The sequence below is a fragment of the Carlito syrichta genome, unplaced genomic scaffold, assembly GCF_000164805.1.
Source record: "Carlito syrichta isolate Samal-C Ts95f unplaced genomic scaffold, Tarsius_syrichta-2.0.1 Scaffold303623, whole genome shotgun sequence".
NCBI lineage: Eukaryota > Metazoa > Chordata > Mammalia > Primates > Tarsiidae > Carlito > Carlito syrichta.
In genome coordinates, this window is record NW_007247719.1 from 583,841 (window position 1) to 603,693 (window position 19,853).

Below are 19,853 nucleotides of genomic sequence, written 5' to 3' on the forward strand. Positions count from 1 at the left end.
CAAAAATAAAAACAAGGGCCAAAGACAAGAGCTGGGGAGGAGAGAACACATCAGAATGAATTCATTTGTCCTTGGTTCCTTTTCTTCTCCTGTCTTGTTTTCTATCAATTATTCAGCCCAATATATTCAACAGATATTTTGAGCATAAATTCAATGCCAGGCAATTTTATAGGTACCATGGAAACAGAAAATAATCAAAACAGCCTTTGATGGTAGAAAGCTCACATTTAAGAGGGGAATACATTTAAACAATAGCTATGTCAGATATTGATAAGTTCTGTGGAGGGAAAAAAATAAGGACAGAGGGATAGAGCAATACAGATGTTATTTTATGTAAGATGATCAGGGAAAGTCTCTCTCTGGTAAGCAGAGGCTTTGAGAAGGAAAGGAGTGAACTGGGAGACATCTGGAGAAGGACATTACAGGCGGTGGGAATAGCAAGTACAGAGGCCCTGGGGCAGGATCCCGTGTCTTCCCACCAAGGTTGACTAACATGTGGGCAGCCATAAGTTTGAAGCCTTCCTCACTGGAGAGGATCTAGAGCATGCACATTGTGATTTTGTCCATTTGTTCACTCAACAAGTACTTACTAGATGCTGATTAGAACTGCGGAGACAGGATCCCTGTCCACAAAGATCTTAACAGGCTTCAGAGGGAGACAGGTAAGATGGCAGGAGAATATGATTGAATTCAGTCCCAACAGGAGCAGAAAAGAGGAGCACCAACCAGCCTGTGGTGTTGGAAAAGGCTTCCTGGAAGAGGTGATATGTAGGAGGAGGCTGGGTGTAGAGTGATCCAGGCTGAAGAAATATGGTATGCAAAGGTTTGGAGATGGGGAAGAGCTCAGACAACCACAGATTGGCTGAAGCACAGAATGTGGCAAAGAAGTTGTAGGGGGAGGTTGCAACTGTGCCCAGGGACAGATCCCAGGAAGCACAGAGTGCTGGGACTCGGGGGTGATGCTGAGATGGTGTGATGGGCCTCTGGCTGCAGGGAAGAAAGCAAGCAAAGGGGATAAGAATGAACAGGGAGACCCGTTAGGCCTCTGTTTAAATCACCCTCAGAAGAGATGGTGGCCTGAATTAAGACTGATGAAGTAGGGATGGAGAAGAAAAGATAGACTCAAGAAATATTTGAAGCCCTGAAAGTCAAGATTTGATGAGTGTTGGAAATGAGGACTAAGGGAGAAAAGAAGGAGCTTAGAAAGGAAGGTGCTTACTTGGATAACCAGGTGGGCAGTGGTGCCTTTGATCGAGGCAGATGATACAATAGGAGGAGGAGATTTAGGGGATTTGATGGGTTCAGATTTGGACCTGCTGAGTTTGAGGGTCCTCGGGCATCTCAGCCCAAGCAGAGCAGTGCAACAGGCAATAGGACAGGTGGATCTGAAGTTCAGGGGAGTAGTCCCAGTAGTAGCTGAGAATACAGGTGTGGAACTCACCAGCCTGTGGATGGGATTTGGAACCATGAGATAACTCGATACCTACCTGGGGGAATATATGGGTGACAAGAAAAGTGGAATCTGCCAGCATTCTTCAGGACAGCTGGGGGAAGACAACTCTATAGCAAAAGAGCAGGAATATCCAAGTTGGAGTAAGAGAATTAAGAAGATACTGATGTGGGACATCAAGGAAATGCAAGGCACCAGAGGAAGTCGCAAACAAACTCAGTCACAAGCCGGCAGAAGAAAATACCCAGTGGACTTGGCTATGAGATGACCTTGGAAGGGAAGTTTTAGCCACTTGGTTCAGATTGAAATGGAAGGGTCAGGAGAGGAATGGAGGAAATGACTTTGAAAAAGAGGATGATTGCCTCATCAGAAGTTGGCAAGGGAAGTTGGCAGTTGGAAGGTGAATGTGTGTGTGTGTTTGTGTGTGCATAATGAAGGAGGAAGGTCAGGTGTTGTGGCCTAAAATTTTTAAAGCATATATAATATACTTAAATTATATAGCAGGGTCTCACCTCTTCTCCCAGGGTGGAGCGCAGTGGTACTATCACAACTCACCACAACCTCAACCTCCTAGACTCAGGTGATCCTTCTGCTTTAGCCTTCTGAGTAGCTAGGACTAGGACAACAGGCACGTACAACCATGCCTGGCTCTTTGTGTGGTGTGTGTGTGTCTGTGTGTGTGTGCGTGGGTGTGTAGAAACGAAGTGTCACTATGCTGCCCAGGTTGGTGGCGAACTCCTGGGCTTAAGCCATCCTCCTCCCTTGACCTCCCAAAGTGCTGGGTTACAGGCATGAGCCACTGTACCTGGTCCTAAATTTTTTTGAAGTAGGATGCAAGATATCTGCTGAGAATGGTGGTGTGAGCGGGTGATGACAGCTGCAGAGACCATTGAAGAGGGTGGTGGAGGTTAAGAGTGGCCGCCGGGGAGGCTGGGATGAGCAGCTGGCCAGACTGAATGGATCAGAGGGCTGTTTTGTGAACCCAGCTGTCATAAGGTCCACATTTCAAAGACTTTTCTCTAACCACACTAAGGGTAGAGAAGGTGGCTTGCAGCATCTCTTCCTTGTCCAGAGTGAGGTTCTGCTATGCCAAGACCTCCATGCTCCCTTCTCCTAGCAGCCCTGGCTCCTTAAAGAGACTCAGAATAAGGACAAAAGGCAGTGGCCATTTGTTCTGCAAGCTTTGGCTCTTTTATTAAGCCCATGATCTTTCCCATGCCCAAAAGCCAAGTGTGAGCCTGGCGTTTAGGAACCCAAGATCTTCTGCAGTCTCTTCTCAATTCCATACCTTGCAATATCTAGGGCAGCCCACATAACAAAAGGGATTGGAGGAGGGGCTATTCTGATGCTTGCCCTGTTCAGGAGCCTTGCCTGTCATCTATCATTGCAAGATTCTCCATCACCAAATCTGCAACCCCTGAACTTCTCAGCATTCAATATCTGAAGTTGGGTGGGTTCTATGGGACAAGAATGGGAAATGCCCACTCTCCCTTCCTTATTTACTCTCTTACTCCAACTGGCCCCAAGCTGAGTGACCTCCAGATAGAAGCAGAAGTGTTCTAAAGTGATTAGCTAGGAACACAAGGTACAATTGAAAATCCATTGTGCAAATAAGTGCCTGTTTGATTTCTCTGCACTTCCCTTTGAGTATTAAGCTTCCTTTTGATTAGTGTTTGGTTTCTGGTAATAAATATGGCAGCAGCTTCCCCGGTTTATTATAAGGATTAAATGCAAGCAGTTATGGTGGCAAAGCACTCAGCAGTGCCCAGTGAATTCGGCATTCAGTACACATCACTATTGTTTATAGGGAAGCATTCCCATGACATTGAGACTGGTAAAAGAGTTTGCATTGGTGGGGGGGGAGGGCCCTTCTTTCACCTTCCTTTGCGTAAATTGCTTATCATACCTACATTCAACAAGACCTGTGTGTGCCTAGAACTCTAGCCATACCTGAGTGCCAACTGAGAAAAGCCACATGGGTGGGAAATTGCAATAAAAAGACAGCCCACAGTAGACTGCATTCCCATGGCTAGGCAGAGAGGAGGAATGCTCTGTGTTCTCACCCAAGGTAAGTCCTGCTCCAAGTCCCAGCAGGCCCTCTCCTCATCGCTGGGGTTCCCCCTTGGCCCAATAGACTTGCAAGGGTTGTTTCTGGAAACTTTCAGACACCGCAAGAACTCTGGACCCCAGGTATTGTCAAGTGCTCCAGATATCACTCTACGTCCAACTCTGTCATGCTTGCAGCCACCTGCTTGTGCTCCAAGCCTGATACCTCCCTCGCCCTTGCCTCAGACACCCCACCAGAGACATAGATCTCTACTTGGGAGGCTGTCTCCAGGAATGCTGTCCCTGCTGTCTCATAACAGATTCATGATATGTCTGTAAGAAACTGATCTCGCTTTTCTTTTTTTATTTTTCTGTCTCTTTTTTTTCTTTTTTTTTTTTTGAGTTGGGGTCTCACTCTGTTACCCAGGCTAGTTGGCAGTGGCATAATTATGGCTCACTTCAGCCTTGACCTCCTGGGCTCAGACAATCCTGCCTCAGCTTCCCCTCCCAAGTAGCTGGGAATACAGGTGTGTTCCACCATACCCAGCTAAAATTTTTATTTTTCATAGAGACAAAGTCTCACCCTGTTGCCCAGGGCTTGTCTCAGACTCCTGGGCTCAAGCAATTCTCTCTCCTCAACCTCTCAAAGTGCTGGAATTACAGGTGTGAACCACAATACCTGACACCAGTCGCTATTTTCAACTGAAGCTTTCCAGAGACTGTAAGAGTCATCCAAAAATTTGCTCATTCAGGGAAAGAGTTTCCCAGAGGAGTAAATGTCATCTGAGTGTTGGCAGGCTTTTTGCATCTCTTCTTTCTGCCCCCCTTCCCATTTATTTATTCATCCATTCCTTAAACCTCTAGTGGGCACCATTTGTACGCGAGAAGCAAGGGACATAGGGCTCAACATGACATAGCCCCACCCCCATGGAAATCTGCATACACAGAGGATGTTCAGTGGCTCTTAGCAGCACCTGGTGCATAAAACTCACGGGCACTATAATCTTCTTTCTCTATCCAATATCCAGAATACCACTGCCTCCGCCTAAGCAGGAACCATCCTTAGACCCTTCTAAGACACTCTAGAGTACTGGCCAGCTCTAAGTTTGCCTTTAGTTTGCTTACTGTCAATTTTTTCTTCTTGGCAATTCTCCTACTCCCATTAACCCACCCCACTTCTGTAAGTCACACCTGCTTTGAAGCAATGCAGCTCTACAGGAAGGAAGACAGCCGTTCTGTTTTTGAGAACATGGGCCCATGCCCTGATTTTATCTAGGTCTTTCCTTTCCCATAGCTGCATATAGAGTGGTATCTGCATACTGTGGAGAGACCTGCATACCTCACCTTGTGGAAAGGATGGCAGGCTCTGACCTCCTGTGGCTGGCCTTGGTGTCCTGCATTGTGACCCTGGCATCTACAGGGCAGCAAGGTGAGTGCTCTGCTCATCTGGCATCTCAGATGTCCAGCAAGACTAGGGAGTTAGTATGGAAGTGCTCAGATGGAGGTAGAGCCTCTGGAGATTGGATAAAGAAGGTAGTTCAGGTCACTGAGAGGAACTGGTAGGCCTAAAGCAAGACTGGGAGCTAGGAGTCAAGGAAACATAGTGAGAAAAATGGAAATCAAGTCACTCATAATAATATAAGAAAGGATTGGCAGTAGTGGGAAACTGCCAGGGGAGGGGGGACACACCTCATCAACAAGGGTACTTGCATAGTGAACATTGATGTACTTAACCGTGAATTATACCCTACGTCTTTAAAATTAAAAATTAAAAAAAGAACATAGTATTAAAAAATGCAGGTTAAAAGCAAGAGACAGAAAGAGAGAGAGAGAGAAATCAAGCCACAATCTGCCAAAGAGCCAACTCAGAAATTCCCCCTCAAAGGGCAGAGAGAACTAGTTAACATAACTTCCCATCCTCATATCTGGAGCAGATCAGAGAGCCTGGACTAAGAAGATGAGGAAATAAATCACCCAGTAACCTTGTATCGGCATGTACCTTCTCCTCCTGAAAGGGCTGGATTTAGTTATAATCTCCGGTCTCTTCCAAAGATATGTGAACTTAGCAACTCAGGTACTTGTAGAAAGGTTCTCAGGCTTAAGACTAGGGTGCAAATTTCAGACCAGTGGAGGGAGGTGGGTGAGAGAACTGAGCTCATGGCCTCCGGTGGAAAAACACAGACTGTGCAGGAAATAATCCAATAATAACAAGTCCAGCAATTTCCTGACTTAAAATAAGTACTAAAATAAGTACTCACATGAGTAAGACTTGAAAATCTCTTTTTCCAAAAAGCTTCTCTAACGTGTATCATAAGAATGTGATCCCATGTGTGTACTTAGCTCCTCATTCAGGAACCTACAAGATTCAATAAATCAGAACTGGAGATAAGAATTAACTGGACCCCGATGCTGGTATTTTGTACATATTATCTCACTTAATCCTCTAACAATTCTTCAAAGCCTTATTTTCCCAAATGGGTCATACATATTTCAAGATGATTCTGGGGTTACCTGGTAAAATCCTAATAAGTTTTAATGGCTATGTATTCCCTTTCACACATATTTAAAATACAAGTAGAACATGATACCTGTTATCACTGATATTATTCTCTAATATGAAACTATTTTTTAAAGAAAATGAGTAAAAGAAAAATTTTAAGTCCATAACAGAACAGGCAGACACAGTTGTGGCAAATGTCATGACTCAAGGCATGGGAATGGATGATGTTTGGGAACTATTAGTTCACAGGTGTGGTTTTGCCAATGAGTCTCAGTGGAATTAAATCACTTGCCAAGGTCATTCAGCCAGCAGGTGTAGAGTTGGATTTAAACCCAGCCTGTCTAGTGTGTGGTCTTCCTCCTCCTCACCTCTGCTGCTTCTTTCGTCACAGTCCCTAAAACTGTGAATAAATAAATAAATAAAACCATGGTAGATTAGTAATCAGAAATGGTCTTGTTAGATTAGTGGTTCTCAACTGGGGGTGATTTTGCTCACCCTTCCCCCCTCCCAGGGGACATTTAACAATGCTTAGAGACAACCTTGGGAGGTGCTACTCACACCTAGTGGGTAGACACCAGAGATACTCCTAAACATACCACAATGCACAGGACAGCCCCCCATAAAGAACATGATCCAGTCAAAATGCCAGTGGTGTCAAGGTTGAGAAATCTTGTGTTCAGCTGTAAAACTGAAACGGAATAATGTCTATTCTGGATTAAGTAAAAAATGCAAGTGGAAAAAGAAGTTGCACAAAATTAAACTTATTTTTCATTTTTTAAAAAAAGAATCTAAATTGCAAACACTCATAGGAAGAATCTGAAGCCTATGTAACAAATTTATGATTACTTCTGGGAATGGGATGGGCTTATGACAATTTTCATTTCTGCTTTATTCATTTTAATGATGTTTGAGGTTCTTTTTCAGTGAGCCTGTATTATATTTATAATGAGAAAAACAAATATTGGCCAAACAAGACTGCCATGCATGGCCGCGCAGGGAAGCACTCAGAACTCTGAGCTTGAGTGGGGGGAGGGGGTTGTGCAGGATAGTGGCCCCAGTGTCCTTAATGCCTTTAAAATGCCACACAAGGTCCTCACTGATTATTCTGCTCCCAAGGTGATGAAGTTTATGTTTAATTAACGGATTGTCTGTTGTCCTCACTGAGTCCTTAGCATATCCAAAGCAGAGTGTGGAGGGAAAAAAAACTCTGTAGGTCATGGCATGGTTCAGTAAACCCAAGCACACTGTCACTTTCTCAGGTTACAGAAACCCCACTGACGTCAGTTCCTATGGGCTGGACTTGGATTGCGGAGCCACTGGCACTCCAGAGGCCCACTTCTGTTTTGACCCCTGCCAGAATTACACCCTCCTGGATGAACCCTTTCGAAGCACAGAGAACACAGAAGAAATACAGGGTTGTGACCAGGACATGCGCGGCTGGTATCGCTTTGTGGGCAAAGGAGGAGTGAGGATGCCGGAGACCTGTGTCCAGCCGTACCGATGTCAGACAGCTGCTCCCATGTGGCTGAATGGTACCCACCCTGTCCTCGGGGATGGCATTGTCAACCGCACTGCCTGCGCCCACTGGAGTGGCAACTGCTGTCTCTGGAAGTCGGAGGTGCTGGTGAAAGCCTGCCCAGGCGGGTACCACGTGTACCGGCTGGAGGGCACACCTGAGTGTAGTCTGAGATATTGCACAGGTGAGCGGTGGCAACCCGGAGGCAGCAGTGGGGCAGGATGACCAAAGGGCTGAGTAGAGTGAGTAGAGCAGGTCAGGATGGGACAAGAGAGGACACAGAGTAGCCTTGACTCAGCTCCTGCCCAGCGAGGATACAGCCCAAGGGTTGCCAGGCTTTCTCATATCTCAAGTCAAGCCAGATATTCAGATTCAAGGGTGAAATCCCTCGGTGCATGTAGTATAATAGTAAAAACTCAAGCTCATTCAGATTTCTGTTCCATGTGGGCAGTTTAACTTACCTCTCTGCACCTCAGTTTTTTTATTTGGAAAACAAATGGTTGATGACAAAAATACCAACTAGCACATAGCATTCATAAGGCCCCCGCTGCTATCTGAAGTATTCAGATATACTAACTCATTTGACTCTCTCCCCACCTCCATGAAAAGGGTGCTATCTAATTGCCCCAATGAGGGGTGCAGAGAGGTTAAAAAGCCTTCCCAGTATCAGAGATCTGGAGTATGGTAAAGCTGGGCTTTGAACCCAGAACTCTAGCCCAGGTATCCCTGCATTGTCTGGAATTGTCGCTGTGAGAACTGAATGAACTAACACATGCAAAGTACTTCAAACAGTGCCTGGCCTGTAGTAATTGTTCAGATGGTAGCTTCAGGGCCTCTGCCCCTCTCATTCCAGGTTCCTGTACCTCCCAACTTTGCACTTCTACAAACACACCATCCCCTCCCTCCCATCCCCACTGGATCGGGAGTCAGGAGATCTGAGGCTTGATCCTTCCACTAAACATGTCACAACCTTGGCAAGTCTCCTGTGCCCTGGTAGAATGAGAGAGGTGGACTTGGGGCCGCAGGTCCACCCTGCTCTGCCTCCTGATCCTCTTCCCCCATGTCCCATTCCCTAGACCCCTACACTGTGGAGAATAAGTGTGAGAAGACCTGCCGCCCTGAGGAGGAGTGCCTGCCTCTCAATGGCACCTGGGACTGTTTCTGCAGACAGAGCCTCAACGGCTCCGGTGAGTGGTGCGCTGGTCCAGTGGCTGCTGGTCTGTGTGCACAGGGCAGGAGGGTGGGACCTTCAGAGAGACAGGACAAGGTATGGCCCAGAGTCAGGGGCATGGACTTGAGGTCAGGGAAATGTGGGTTCTCTGGTCCACAAGCTATGAAGCCAGTGAGTTTGCAAGGATGAGAAGACAGGTCAGAGCAATTTCCAGATCAGCTGCTGGGATTCAGGAAGTGGTTCTGGCATGAACAGGTTGACCTATGAGGGACAAAGGAACTGATGACAAGAACCCTGCAAGTGTGGGAGCTGCACTCAGATAGTTAGAATCTTCATGTCAGAGACATGGACAGACTCCTGGAGACAAGTCACATCTAAGCCTGAATATCCTCATCTGTAAGGATAAGATAATAAGAAAATACCCACCCTACAGGGCTATTGTGAGAATTAAATCAGAGCAGCCCAAATGGGTAGGCTGGAGAGATGAAGAGTTTCTTGTCCCAGGAGGTAAGCAAGCATAGTCAGGTAGGGATGCCGTAGACTAGTACTGAGCCCTGGACAGGGGCTGGGTGAGCCTCTCACTGAGATTAGTTCTTGATATCATTGAACCCTGATGAGAGAACCATTGACTCTTGCCTTTGGTATGGGCATGCCTTGCTCTGAACACACTCCCAGTCCCTGTGGAAGAAAGAGTGCTCTAGGCAGAGGGACAAAAAAGAGCATGACACGTTTGAAAACAGTGCTGCAGTGTGGATGAGGTGGTGCTTGGGTGTGCCTGGCAGGATGAGGCATAAGGAACAGCCCTGCTGTCCTTGAAGACTCTGCTGATTGGGTGGATGAAGCCCCACAGGCTGGTCTCGTTTTCTGGGGTTTGGGCCCATCACAGAGTCAAACGTTGGCCTTTGAGGGTGCCCTCCCTGTACCTGGATGGGCTCCAAGGGCACTCTCGGCTGGCTGGGTGATCAGGTGGCCTGCCTCCCATCTCTGTCAGTGGCCAGTAGAACAGTGGCTGTCCCGCGGACCCCCACTGCTTGCAGACACAAGCCCTCCATATCAACTTCCGTCGCTTCTTCATCTCCACCTCTGCCCTTCTCATTCTAGGTTCCTGAACCTCCCAACTTTGCATATCTATAAACACACTATCCCCTCCCATCTCCACACGTTTGCCTCTGCTATTCCCTTAGCCTTGGACTTGCTTTATTCACTTGCAAAACTTCTACCTCCTGAGAATCCTTCCCTGACTTAACCAACAGACTTCGATATACCTTATGGCTTACCCCCGCCCACCCCCACACCTGGGGACTTCTGCCAGTACCTTCATCATAAGCGGTTGGTACATTGGTGTTTATACAAGGTCAAGGAATCCCCATGGACCAAGTTCATGTCTTACTTATTTTTGTGTTGGATGCTCCTAGCACTTGGAGAAAGTGGTTGGTAAATGTTTGTTGAATCAATGCATTCAAGAATACAATAGAAATTGTATTTCTATTAGCTTACTTTGTGTCTCCCTTATTAGAATGTTAGCTCTACAAGGGTGAGAATTGTGTCAGTTTTGAAAGTATTGTGTCCCCTGGCAGATAGTAGATGCTCAAGAAGTATTTGTTGAATAAATGTTGAACAAATGAATAAATACAAAGGCTCTGAACCTGGTCAAATATGCTGAAACACAGGACCCAAAGATCCCAATCCCCAAGGGGGACCAAGATAGGAAAACCTTAGCCAGGCCTGCACATAAGATGCTTGGAAATCTTAGACCATAGGACCCTTTGCCCCTTTGCCAACCTCTCCTACCCCCAGCATGGTAGTAAATTCCCCCTGGGTCCCAGTCTTCTTCGAGTCTATCGAACCTTCTGGTGGGCATGGAGGCTTTGCCAAGGGTCAGGGAATGTGGGCTGTGCCCACTGCCTCCAGACCTCTGTCCACTCTATCTACCTTCCCTTGGCTTTCCAGATGTCCACAATTTGCAGCCTCAGCTAGACTGTGGGCCCAAAGAGATCAAGGTAAATCTGGACAAGTGTTTGCTGGAAGGCCTGGGCTTTGGGGAAGAGGTCATTGGCTATCTGCAGGACCGAAACTGCAATGGCTTCTTGAAAAGAGAGGAGGGGAACTGGATGTCTATGAACAGCCCTGTTCAGGCTAGTGCCTGTGGGAACATTCTAGAGGTAAGTGGCTGCCAGAGGGTGGGAGTCAGGCTGATGGGACCCATTTTAGCTGCTGTGAGATCTTGAACAAGTCACTTAGCTTCTCTGGACCTCCAGAGTCATGTGAAATTACACATGTTTGTCCACGTGGCACTTAGAACAAGTCTGACACTTGAGTTTAATCAATGTAAACTATAATTATGATTGTTTTAATGAGGGTTGATGTGGGAGGGATACACAGAGGAGCCAGCATGTTGGTTTCTGACTCTTCCCAAAAGTCGATAATTTGTTGTTCTAGTTTTTGGTCTGGGGTCCTCATTCCCCTTCCCATCATGTGTCAGCACCACCAAAGAAAGAGGTCCTTTTGCTTTCTTGGGATCAGAAGACAGAGTAGCTACATGGTTGAGCACATTGACTCTGGGATAAGACTGGTCTGAATCCAAGAAACACCTACACACATGGACACATAAACCTACCTGTGGCTTTGTTTTTACACCAAAGAGAAATCAAACCCACGCCATCTACAAAAACACCCTCTCGTTGGTCAATGAGCTAATCATCAGAGACATGATCTTCACCATTAACTTCCAATGTGCTTACCCGCTGGACATGAAAGTCAGCCTCCAAACTGCCCTGCAGCCCATTGTAAGGTATGGCACTGAACCTTGCCCTTTGACTCCTAATTTTAACACACTTCACTTCAAGTGCTGCTTATTACGTCCATGTCACACTATCTACTTCCTCTGAGAGTCTCCATCCATTTAATCATTCATGCCACAAATCGTTACTGATTGTGTGAAGGACATTCAGCATGAACAAGGTAGACAGACTATTTTGAGGATATTAAAGTTTGTTATTATGCGGTACAGCAACACACAACAGTGCTTATTAAATGTGCTAGGGAGCAAAAACACAGGACAAGTTCATTTACCTTGAGGAAGAAAGGAATTAACTAATTAAATTAATGATTATTTACGAGCAAAGTGCATGCCATGCAGGAGAAATATGGGGTGCTCTGGGAGCAGGGAACAGAGGTCCCAGATCCTCCTGCTGCCGGAGGGTGGGAGTCAGGCTGATGGAACCTATTTTGGTGGGGTGAGTTCAGTGGGAGCAGGAAGGCTTTCTAGACTTGCCAGGGGAACTTTTTGAGGGGTCAGAAATCCAGAGTGCTCTTCTCATCCCTTATTGTCTCCTGGGCTCACAGAGTGGCAGGCTCAGAAAGATTAGATCTTTTTTAGTTCAATGGTTTTCAAACTGTATGGTATTGGAGCCCCTGGCTCATAAAAAATCAAAATGAAAGCCGTCTATCTTGGTAAAATTGGTGTTTTGCTGAGGATTGTGAGGTGGAGGAAAAAGATCTGCTGCTAAAATTGTGAACCCACAGAACTGGTCCCAAGCCCCAGTCTCCAGGTGAGAAGATGGAAGTGCACACTAACAGATATTCCTTGAGTAAGAGAGATATGTGTGACCTGTCCTACAGGGAAGACTGGTGGAATCCTGGAGACAGACTTGTCTATTCATCAAGTTTAGTGTTTAGAAGCTAGTAAATGCTAAGTTTAAATGAATGATTGAAAAATCCACTTAGGGATCAAAGATGTGTCTTTGCCTTTGTAAGTGCACTATATAAGTGTAGGGCTTGATTTATGTTGTTCTCTCTGGTAAAAACCTGATATTTTCACTCTTGTGGCTTTCATTGTCTCAGTTCCCTGAATGTCAGTGTGGGTGGGGACGGAGAGTTCACTGTCAGGATGGCCCTCTTCCAAGACCAGAACTACACGAATCCTTATGAAGGCGCAGCGGCTGTGCTGTCAGTTGAATCCATGCTCTATGTGGGTGCCATCTTGGAGAGAGGGGACACCTCCCGGTTTAACCTGTTGTTGAGGAACTGCTATGCCACTCCCACTGAAGACAAGGCTGACCCTGTGAAGTATTTCATCATCAGAAACAGGTAATGGGTGGCTTTGGAATTATCTTTTGACCTTAATAAGGTTTAGGGGAAAATGTTCATCTCATCCATGCCTGGCACTTATGTAACTTATATTACGTATCATAACCCTACTCTTTAACCCAGAAATATCACCCTTGAGATTTTAAGCCTAAAATATTAATAAATAAAAAATAAGTGGGCAAGGTAAAGAAAAGTCAATTATTTTCCATTTCAATATTCTTGATAAATTTGGCAACAGGTTCATTGTTCAAAAATAGGGTATCAATTAAATAGTGATGGACTATTATATAAATGTTAAACTGATCAATATGAAAACAATATGACAAATGTTATAAGATGAAATATTATTGAATACTATTAATTGACAAAAACATAGAAAAATGCATACCTATAGATCATGATTAAAATTATAGCAATAGTATTAACTAATATCTATCATTGACCTAAGCCATGTGCCAAGCAAAATATGTAGATTATCATATTAAATGCTCACATCAGCCCTATGAGGTGGATATTACTGTCTCCACTTTACAGATAAGAAAATTGAGGTTCACAAGGGTAAGTAACCTGCCTATAATCACTTAGCTAGAAAGTGGATCAGGTTGGAATTTAAAACCAGTCTGTTTTATTCCAGAAACAGTTCCCCAAATAATTTAAAGCATGTTGGCTTATGAACAATATTATGAAAAAAATCATAGAGAAATAGGAAAAGTCCATGTCGTCATGATGGAGGGAAACTGGGGTGGGGGGCTGGCTCTTTAATTTTCTCCACTGCTGTTTTCAGAAATTACACTCTTGTCCCTGTCACCCTGCCAGCTGCCCGAATCATCTTGATTCCACCATCCACGTGGAGGAGAATGGGAGGTCCTCAGAGAGCCGGTTCTCAGTTCAGATGTTCATGTTTGCTGGACATTATGACCTAGTTTTCCTGCATTGTGAAGTTCATCTCTGTGATTCCCTTAATGAACAGTGCCAGCCTGTGAGTGTCTCTTTGGGCTGAGTTCTTCAGAGCCTGGCATGGAGACTGGCACCTGATAGGCCCTCCATGTATATTTACTGAAATTATGAATGAAAGGAGGATGGCAGGGAGAGAGGGAGAAAGAGAGGGAGGGAGGGAAAGCCTGAAGGAAAGAGAAAGGGAGGGAGAGAGGAAGGATAAAGAGATGGAAAGAGATGTGTAGGTAAATGAATCTGAAGGAGGGAAGAATGAAGGATAAATAGATGAACTTAGCCTCCTAAAAGCCCCCTTTGTAAGGAATTATTGCGTGCCCAGGAGGCAGATATGATAAAGAAAACTGTCATCTAGGTTCCCTTGGGCACAAGTCATGTTTTAAATGATTATAATCATAGTAGATTTTTTTCAGTGCTTTCTCACTGTTAAGCACCATTATCTAATTTATACCCTTTAAGCAGATTCTTTCATCACTCCCATTGCAGGGAAACTGAGGCTCAGAGAAATCCCTTGCCCATGGGCCATACACAGCTAGAAAGTATCAGAGCTGGGATGTACCCCAACCGAGAGGTGACTCCAGTGCCCAAGCTTTTTAATGCCATTTAGCACAGCCTATGAATAGTTGGCATTTGCTGAGTACTTACTATGTGCCTGTACTGCAAGCATGCCTCATTTTAATCTTCACAATCAAGTAGGTACTATCTAGTCATCGTAGAGAGACAAATTATACAGCAAAAAGAAAGTAGAGATTGAGATTTAAGCCCAGATTTGTTTTCCTGACAGTGAAATTTTCTAGACTGAGATAACCACAGCATCAGAATTGGGGTCACAGCCTGAGTAGGGTCCAGTTATAGGGTTTGAGCTGTCCACTGCAAGGCAGTCTGCATAGAAATCAGGCATTTACATTTTGATATAATGAGAGTTCTCCATCCCCATAGTCTTGCTCAAGAAGTCAAGTCCGCAGTGAAGTGCTGGCCATTGACCTAGCCCAAGTTCTAGATTTGGGACCCATCACTCGGAGAGGTAAGTGGCCAAGTGCTGACAGTTAACTACAGATGCCTGGGTTTACCCCTCAGAGCTTTCCTGCCTCCTCAGTCTGCCCCCCACTGAGGAATCTATTCTTTGGGGTGCTTTGGGTAATAATAACGACATTGCCTTTTGTGGTTGACTGCATATGAGCTAGAAGCCAGGTTAAGCTCTTGCATCTATCAATTCACTCAATTCTTCCATGACTGTGTCCATTTTACAGATGAGAGACCAAGGCTCAGAGAGATTAAGTGATTCACCCAAGATCTCCCTGCTCATGAGTGGGGGATTGAGCCCATCTCAGTCTGATTCCAAAGCATGTTGTCTTTTTCTTATTCTACCTACTCCCAGGTCCCCATAACTCAGTCCCTTGTGAGAGAAGTCTAAATGCTAACTCCCCCTTAAATGAAAATGTGTTTTCTGGTGAATGTCTTTGTTTCCCCAAAATTCAGTTCGCATATTCTGGAGTGTGATCTAGAGGAAGCTTTCCAACTACTCCTCAAATTTTCATTCATCCTACTCGTGAGTTAGCAGTACTGCCATGGTTCTTATTTCCACAAGAAGGGTGAAGTCACAAAATCCAAAAGAATGGAAACCTTTTTTTTGTAAAGAAATTAAGATGTAGAAATTTTAATAATAGTAATAATAATAATACTTTCTTTGTAGTATTATTAGCACCGTGCCAGACATCTTTCTCTGCATTGTCACTTTGAATGCTCACAACAGCCCAGAGAAGTAAGCACTATTACCACATTTACCCTCCAGACGAGTAAATGGAGGCCTTCTCAGGAAGAAAACTCTGCCCTGAGTTGCCCTTTTACTGAACCCTCAACTTGAAGCCTTTTGTGGTATCATAGGGTAACTGGTGAGGAGGGGGCACTGGGGGAATTAAGAACCTCCGCTTTTGAATCAGACATACCATGCTTCGAATCTCAGCTCTGCTTCTGACTGGCATGGTCAACTTGGCAAGTTCCTTAACATCGCTGAGCTTCAGTCTTCTCATCTGTCAAGCAGTCCTCTGTTAGTAGGACTAAGTTGAAAATACATGCAGTGTGTTTAGAAAGGTGCTGCCACCCCCACAATGTGCATTGTCAGTAGTTGTGATGATCAGGTCCAGGAAGACTTGGAGCAGCTATGGCCACAGCACTGCAGTCACTGAAGCATAACTGAGGAAACCCTCCCCTTCTGTTCTTGTTCACAGGTGCCCAGTCTCTTGGTGTCATGAGTGGAACCCCTAGCACTGCAGGTACATACATTTCTTTTGCCATTTCTGCAACCCTCCCTGCTCTCTCTTCTTCCTCTTCCCAATTCAGTACACATTTATTCCAAACCTTCTATGTGCCAGACCCTATGCTAGAAGCTGTGAGCCCTGAAATGGATCTAACCCAAGGCTGGCCCTTGAGATGCTCACAGAATAGAAGGGGAGATAATCCTTTAACAACAAATTGTGCCTACTGCATGCCAGGCATTATTCTAGGCACTGAACATGTGATGGTGAACAAGACAGACCAGGTGCCTTCCCTCACAGAGCTTATGTTCCAGTATGGGAAACAAACAATAAAAAGTAAACAAAGTAATTTAGAAATACGAGAAGGCAACATGACAGAAAGTTATTGGCATGGGCAATAATGCCTTAAATAAGACAGAAGTTTCTCTCACACATAAAGTCTAGAGGCAAGTCATCCAGGGCTAGCAGGCAGCACTACAAAGTCATCAGAGATGCAGGCTCCTTCTAGCTCACACCTCCATCAATCTTGAGGTGTGACCATCATCCTTATGATCCAAGATGGCAGCCAACCTTTATATCCAGGCAGCAGGATGAAGGGAGACATGAATATTAAGAGATATTCCTGAAAAATGACATTTTTTTTTAATTTTAGAGTTGTGGGGTACATGTGAGGATTTGTTACATAAGTAAACACATGCAGGTGAGGTTTGGGCTTCTAGTAAGCCCTCTCTCCCCTGGTAGTGAACATGGCATACAATGAGTGGTTGTGTGCCCCTTATTCCATCCCCAAACTGGCACTTTATACCTACTTATGTCTCATTGATCAGTGCTTAGACACATCACCATACCTGGCTGCAAAGGAAGCTGGGAAATGTAATCTTTAAAAAAATTTTAATTTGACAAATAATAATTATACATTTTGTCATGGGGTACATAGTTATATTTCCACATAATATATGGTGATCTGATCAGGGCAATTAGCATATCTATCATCTCAGACATTTATTATGGGAAATGTATTCTTTGTTCTGGGTGGTCACGTGTCTAACCAATGTTTGATGGTTTTATTATAATCAAGGTAGGAGGGAATAATGAATATCAGAATGAACAAGTGATCAGAAAAGCTTTCAGAGAGAATAATGTTTGAGCCAAATGAGAGAAAAGAGATATGCAAATGTTAGGAGAATGAGCCTTTTAGCCACAGGGAAGAACAACAATTCATTGCACAAATGAGACAGCCACATAAGCAAATAATTGACAAACAAATAGATATACAGAAAGAGTCCATAGAAGACTGATTAACTGTTCTGGATAAGATCTGAAAATAATTTCCTCAGATAGTATCATCTGAATGGAGTTTTGAATTATTTAGAGTTCCAATATATATATAATATCTGAACATATTTACTGGGTACTAGAAATAAATTTTGGACCAAATAAAAAGCACATGCTATTAAGATTTTGTTACTCCCCTAAATGACCTATACTGGTGAACCCAGACATGAAAAAGTTATTTTTCATCCTCAAATTTCCAACAAGACAGATCAGGTGCCTTCCCTCACAGAGCTTATGTTCCAGTGTGAGAAAGAGACAATAAAAAGTAAACAAGATAATTTAGAAATACAAGAAGGTAATATGATATAAAGTTACTGGCATGGACAATATTCCTTAAACAAGACAGAACTTTGTTTCTCTCACACAGAAAGTCTAGAGACAAACCATCCAGGGCTAGCAGGGTGGCGCTACAAAGTCATCAGAGATGCAGGCTCTTCCAGCTAGATAGCAGTCTAAAATTTCCTAAATAAGTCCAAGATGGCCTCTTTATACTCAGTACTAACATCCAGACAATGCTAAGAAAAGCAATACTCCTTGGAGAGTGGTTCAAACTCAGACTAAAAGTACCTTGAAGTCTGGGACTTCAAGTCTCATTCTTTTCTGCCGGACCTTCAGGTCACCCCAGTGTCTGGAACAGTATGGCTCCCCGTAGAGTTTGCTGAATTGACTAATTTCTAGGGTGGGCAGTCAATGTTGGTACTTTCTGGAGGCAGAGAGGATGAATCTGACTGAGGTAGCAGATCACCACAAGAGGGCACTTGTGGCTCTCATTGTTTGCTATCTCATAATCATTTTTGATGTTTTAGAATTAACTGAACATCAACCTATGTGTCATAATTATAAACTGGTTGTCATATACTTAATGTTTCTGAAATGATGATATTTCTCTCCCTACTTTTAGGACATCAGCAAGTTACTTTGAAATTTAAGTCATGGGTAGATGTTTGCACATTCTTCTTCTAGGACACCAACACAAGGCAACTATCACCCAGCATCTGTACCCTTGATTAATACTCAGTATAGAGTGATGTGCCAAAGAGATGTGATCCCAGCTAAACTAGATTTTAGAATCTAATTTTCAAAATCAACACTTATGTGTTGTTTACCATGTGCTGGGCAATGCTTAATATGAATTCACTCATTTAAGATTTACAAAAACCTGTGAGATCACAGGTGCTATTAATATTTGTTTTGCATATAGGGAAACTCAGAGACAGAGAGATTTAGCTGAGACTTCCCAGCTAGCTGTAGAGCTGAGGCAGGCTTCAGAGGCAGTGATTTTTAGCCTTTGTGTCTTTCTGCCTTTTTAGCATTAGTCAGTGTAATTAATACTAGCTGCTGTAATAAATAGTCCCCAGTCTTCTATGCTTTTACACAGCAGAATAATTTCCTGCCAAATCAGTGGTGTGTGGAGGGCGCTGGGGGGGGGTACTGTTCTGTTCTGTTCCATGCAGTCATTAGGACTTCAGGCTCCTACTACCTCCTGGTAACTTCTGGTAACTCCACCACTCCCTGTGAGTTTTACTGTGGATCCTCTGCATCTGGTCCCTAGATGGTGGTAACAAGATCATATAGGAGGTTTTAAGGACCAGGTCTAGAATGGCATAGATAAATTCTACCCATTATCTCATTGATCAGGTTCGGTTACTTGGTCCTACCTATCTGCAAAGGAGGCTGGGAAAAAATGTCTTTCTGTAGTCCCACAGGAAAATGAATAGAGTGGTTGGTGGTAAGATAGTTCTTCTTCTTCCACATGACTCCCAGGGGCTACAACTCAGACCAGTTATTAAAAATACACTGCATTTCTCATCCTTCTGCCACAAAAGACAAGGGGGCTACCTCACATTGCTGCTGAGTTCCAAAGCCCAACATTTGACAATCATCTCTCTTGTATTTCAGGATTCCTGGTGGCCTGGCCCATGCTTCTAATGACTATTTTCATGGCTTGGCTGTTCTGAGAGCTCATCTGGAGACCTGGCCTTGAAGTCCATGTTCTTCCCTCTGGCAGTGTCTCCCCCAAATGACCATTTACCCTTCAGCACTGCTGGTTCCCTCCCCACTTAACACAGACAGTTTTGGTATTCACGGACTCGAGGCCAGGCTAGGTTTAGGGAAAGGAAGAGCTTTCACCTTCTTCAATACTCTCAGTATTTTTGTATTCCTCTTTTTCTCATGGTGGGGTCCCTGTCAGCCTACCCTGGGCTGGCTTTCTCATTTGGGGACCAACTTACTAGGTGTCTCTGTGGCTGCAGGTTTTACTGGAAGAATAGTGCATGCTTGTAACTCCAGGAAGTGGCATCTGTTGTTGAGGGAGGGGGTGAGTATGTATAAGAAGCACTCCTCCATGACTCCTTCCCAAGCACTTCCTGTTCTGACTGCTGATGAATTGAACAGACTGACTCTTGCATTCACTCTGCTTCCTCTCATGTATTGCCATCATGGTCTCAGCAATTGCCATGGGAACATGCAAAGCAGCCACTTTTGGAGGCTTTGCTCCAGGGAAGACTGGTCCCCATCACTACACCCCCCCCCCCCCCCCC

The 19,853-nt window shown here is 44.5% G+C and overlaps 1 protein-coding gene across 2 annotated transcripts; it reads left to right on the forward strand.

Moving 5' to 3' along the window:
• The first annotated feature begins 3,475 nt into the window (after positions 1–3,475).
• On the forward strand, positions 3,476–19,459 carry GP2 (glycoprotein 2). 2 transcript variants are annotated; one of them, XM_008058761.1, is made up of 11 exons: positions 3,476–3,518; positions 4,791–4,925; positions 7,256–7,696; positions 8,589–8,699; positions 10,634–10,845; positions 11,326–11,474; positions 12,527–12,772; positions 13,589–13,751; positions 14,663–14,747; positions 15,952–15,996; positions 19,213–19,453. In XM_008058761.1, exons 1-11 carry the CDS (start codon positions 3,476–3,478, stop codon positions 19,269–19,271), a joined length of 1,689 nt encoding a protein of 562 aa, XP_008056952.1. In that variant the 3' UTR covers positions 19,272–19,453. The 2 variants fall into 2 exon arrangements, with proteins under 2 accessions (XP_008056952.1, XP_021568388.1); XM_021712713.1 differs by lacking the exon at positions 7,256–7,696 and having other exon boundaries at positions 19,213–19,459.
• The last annotated feature ends 394 nt before the right edge of the window (positions 19,460–19,853 follow it).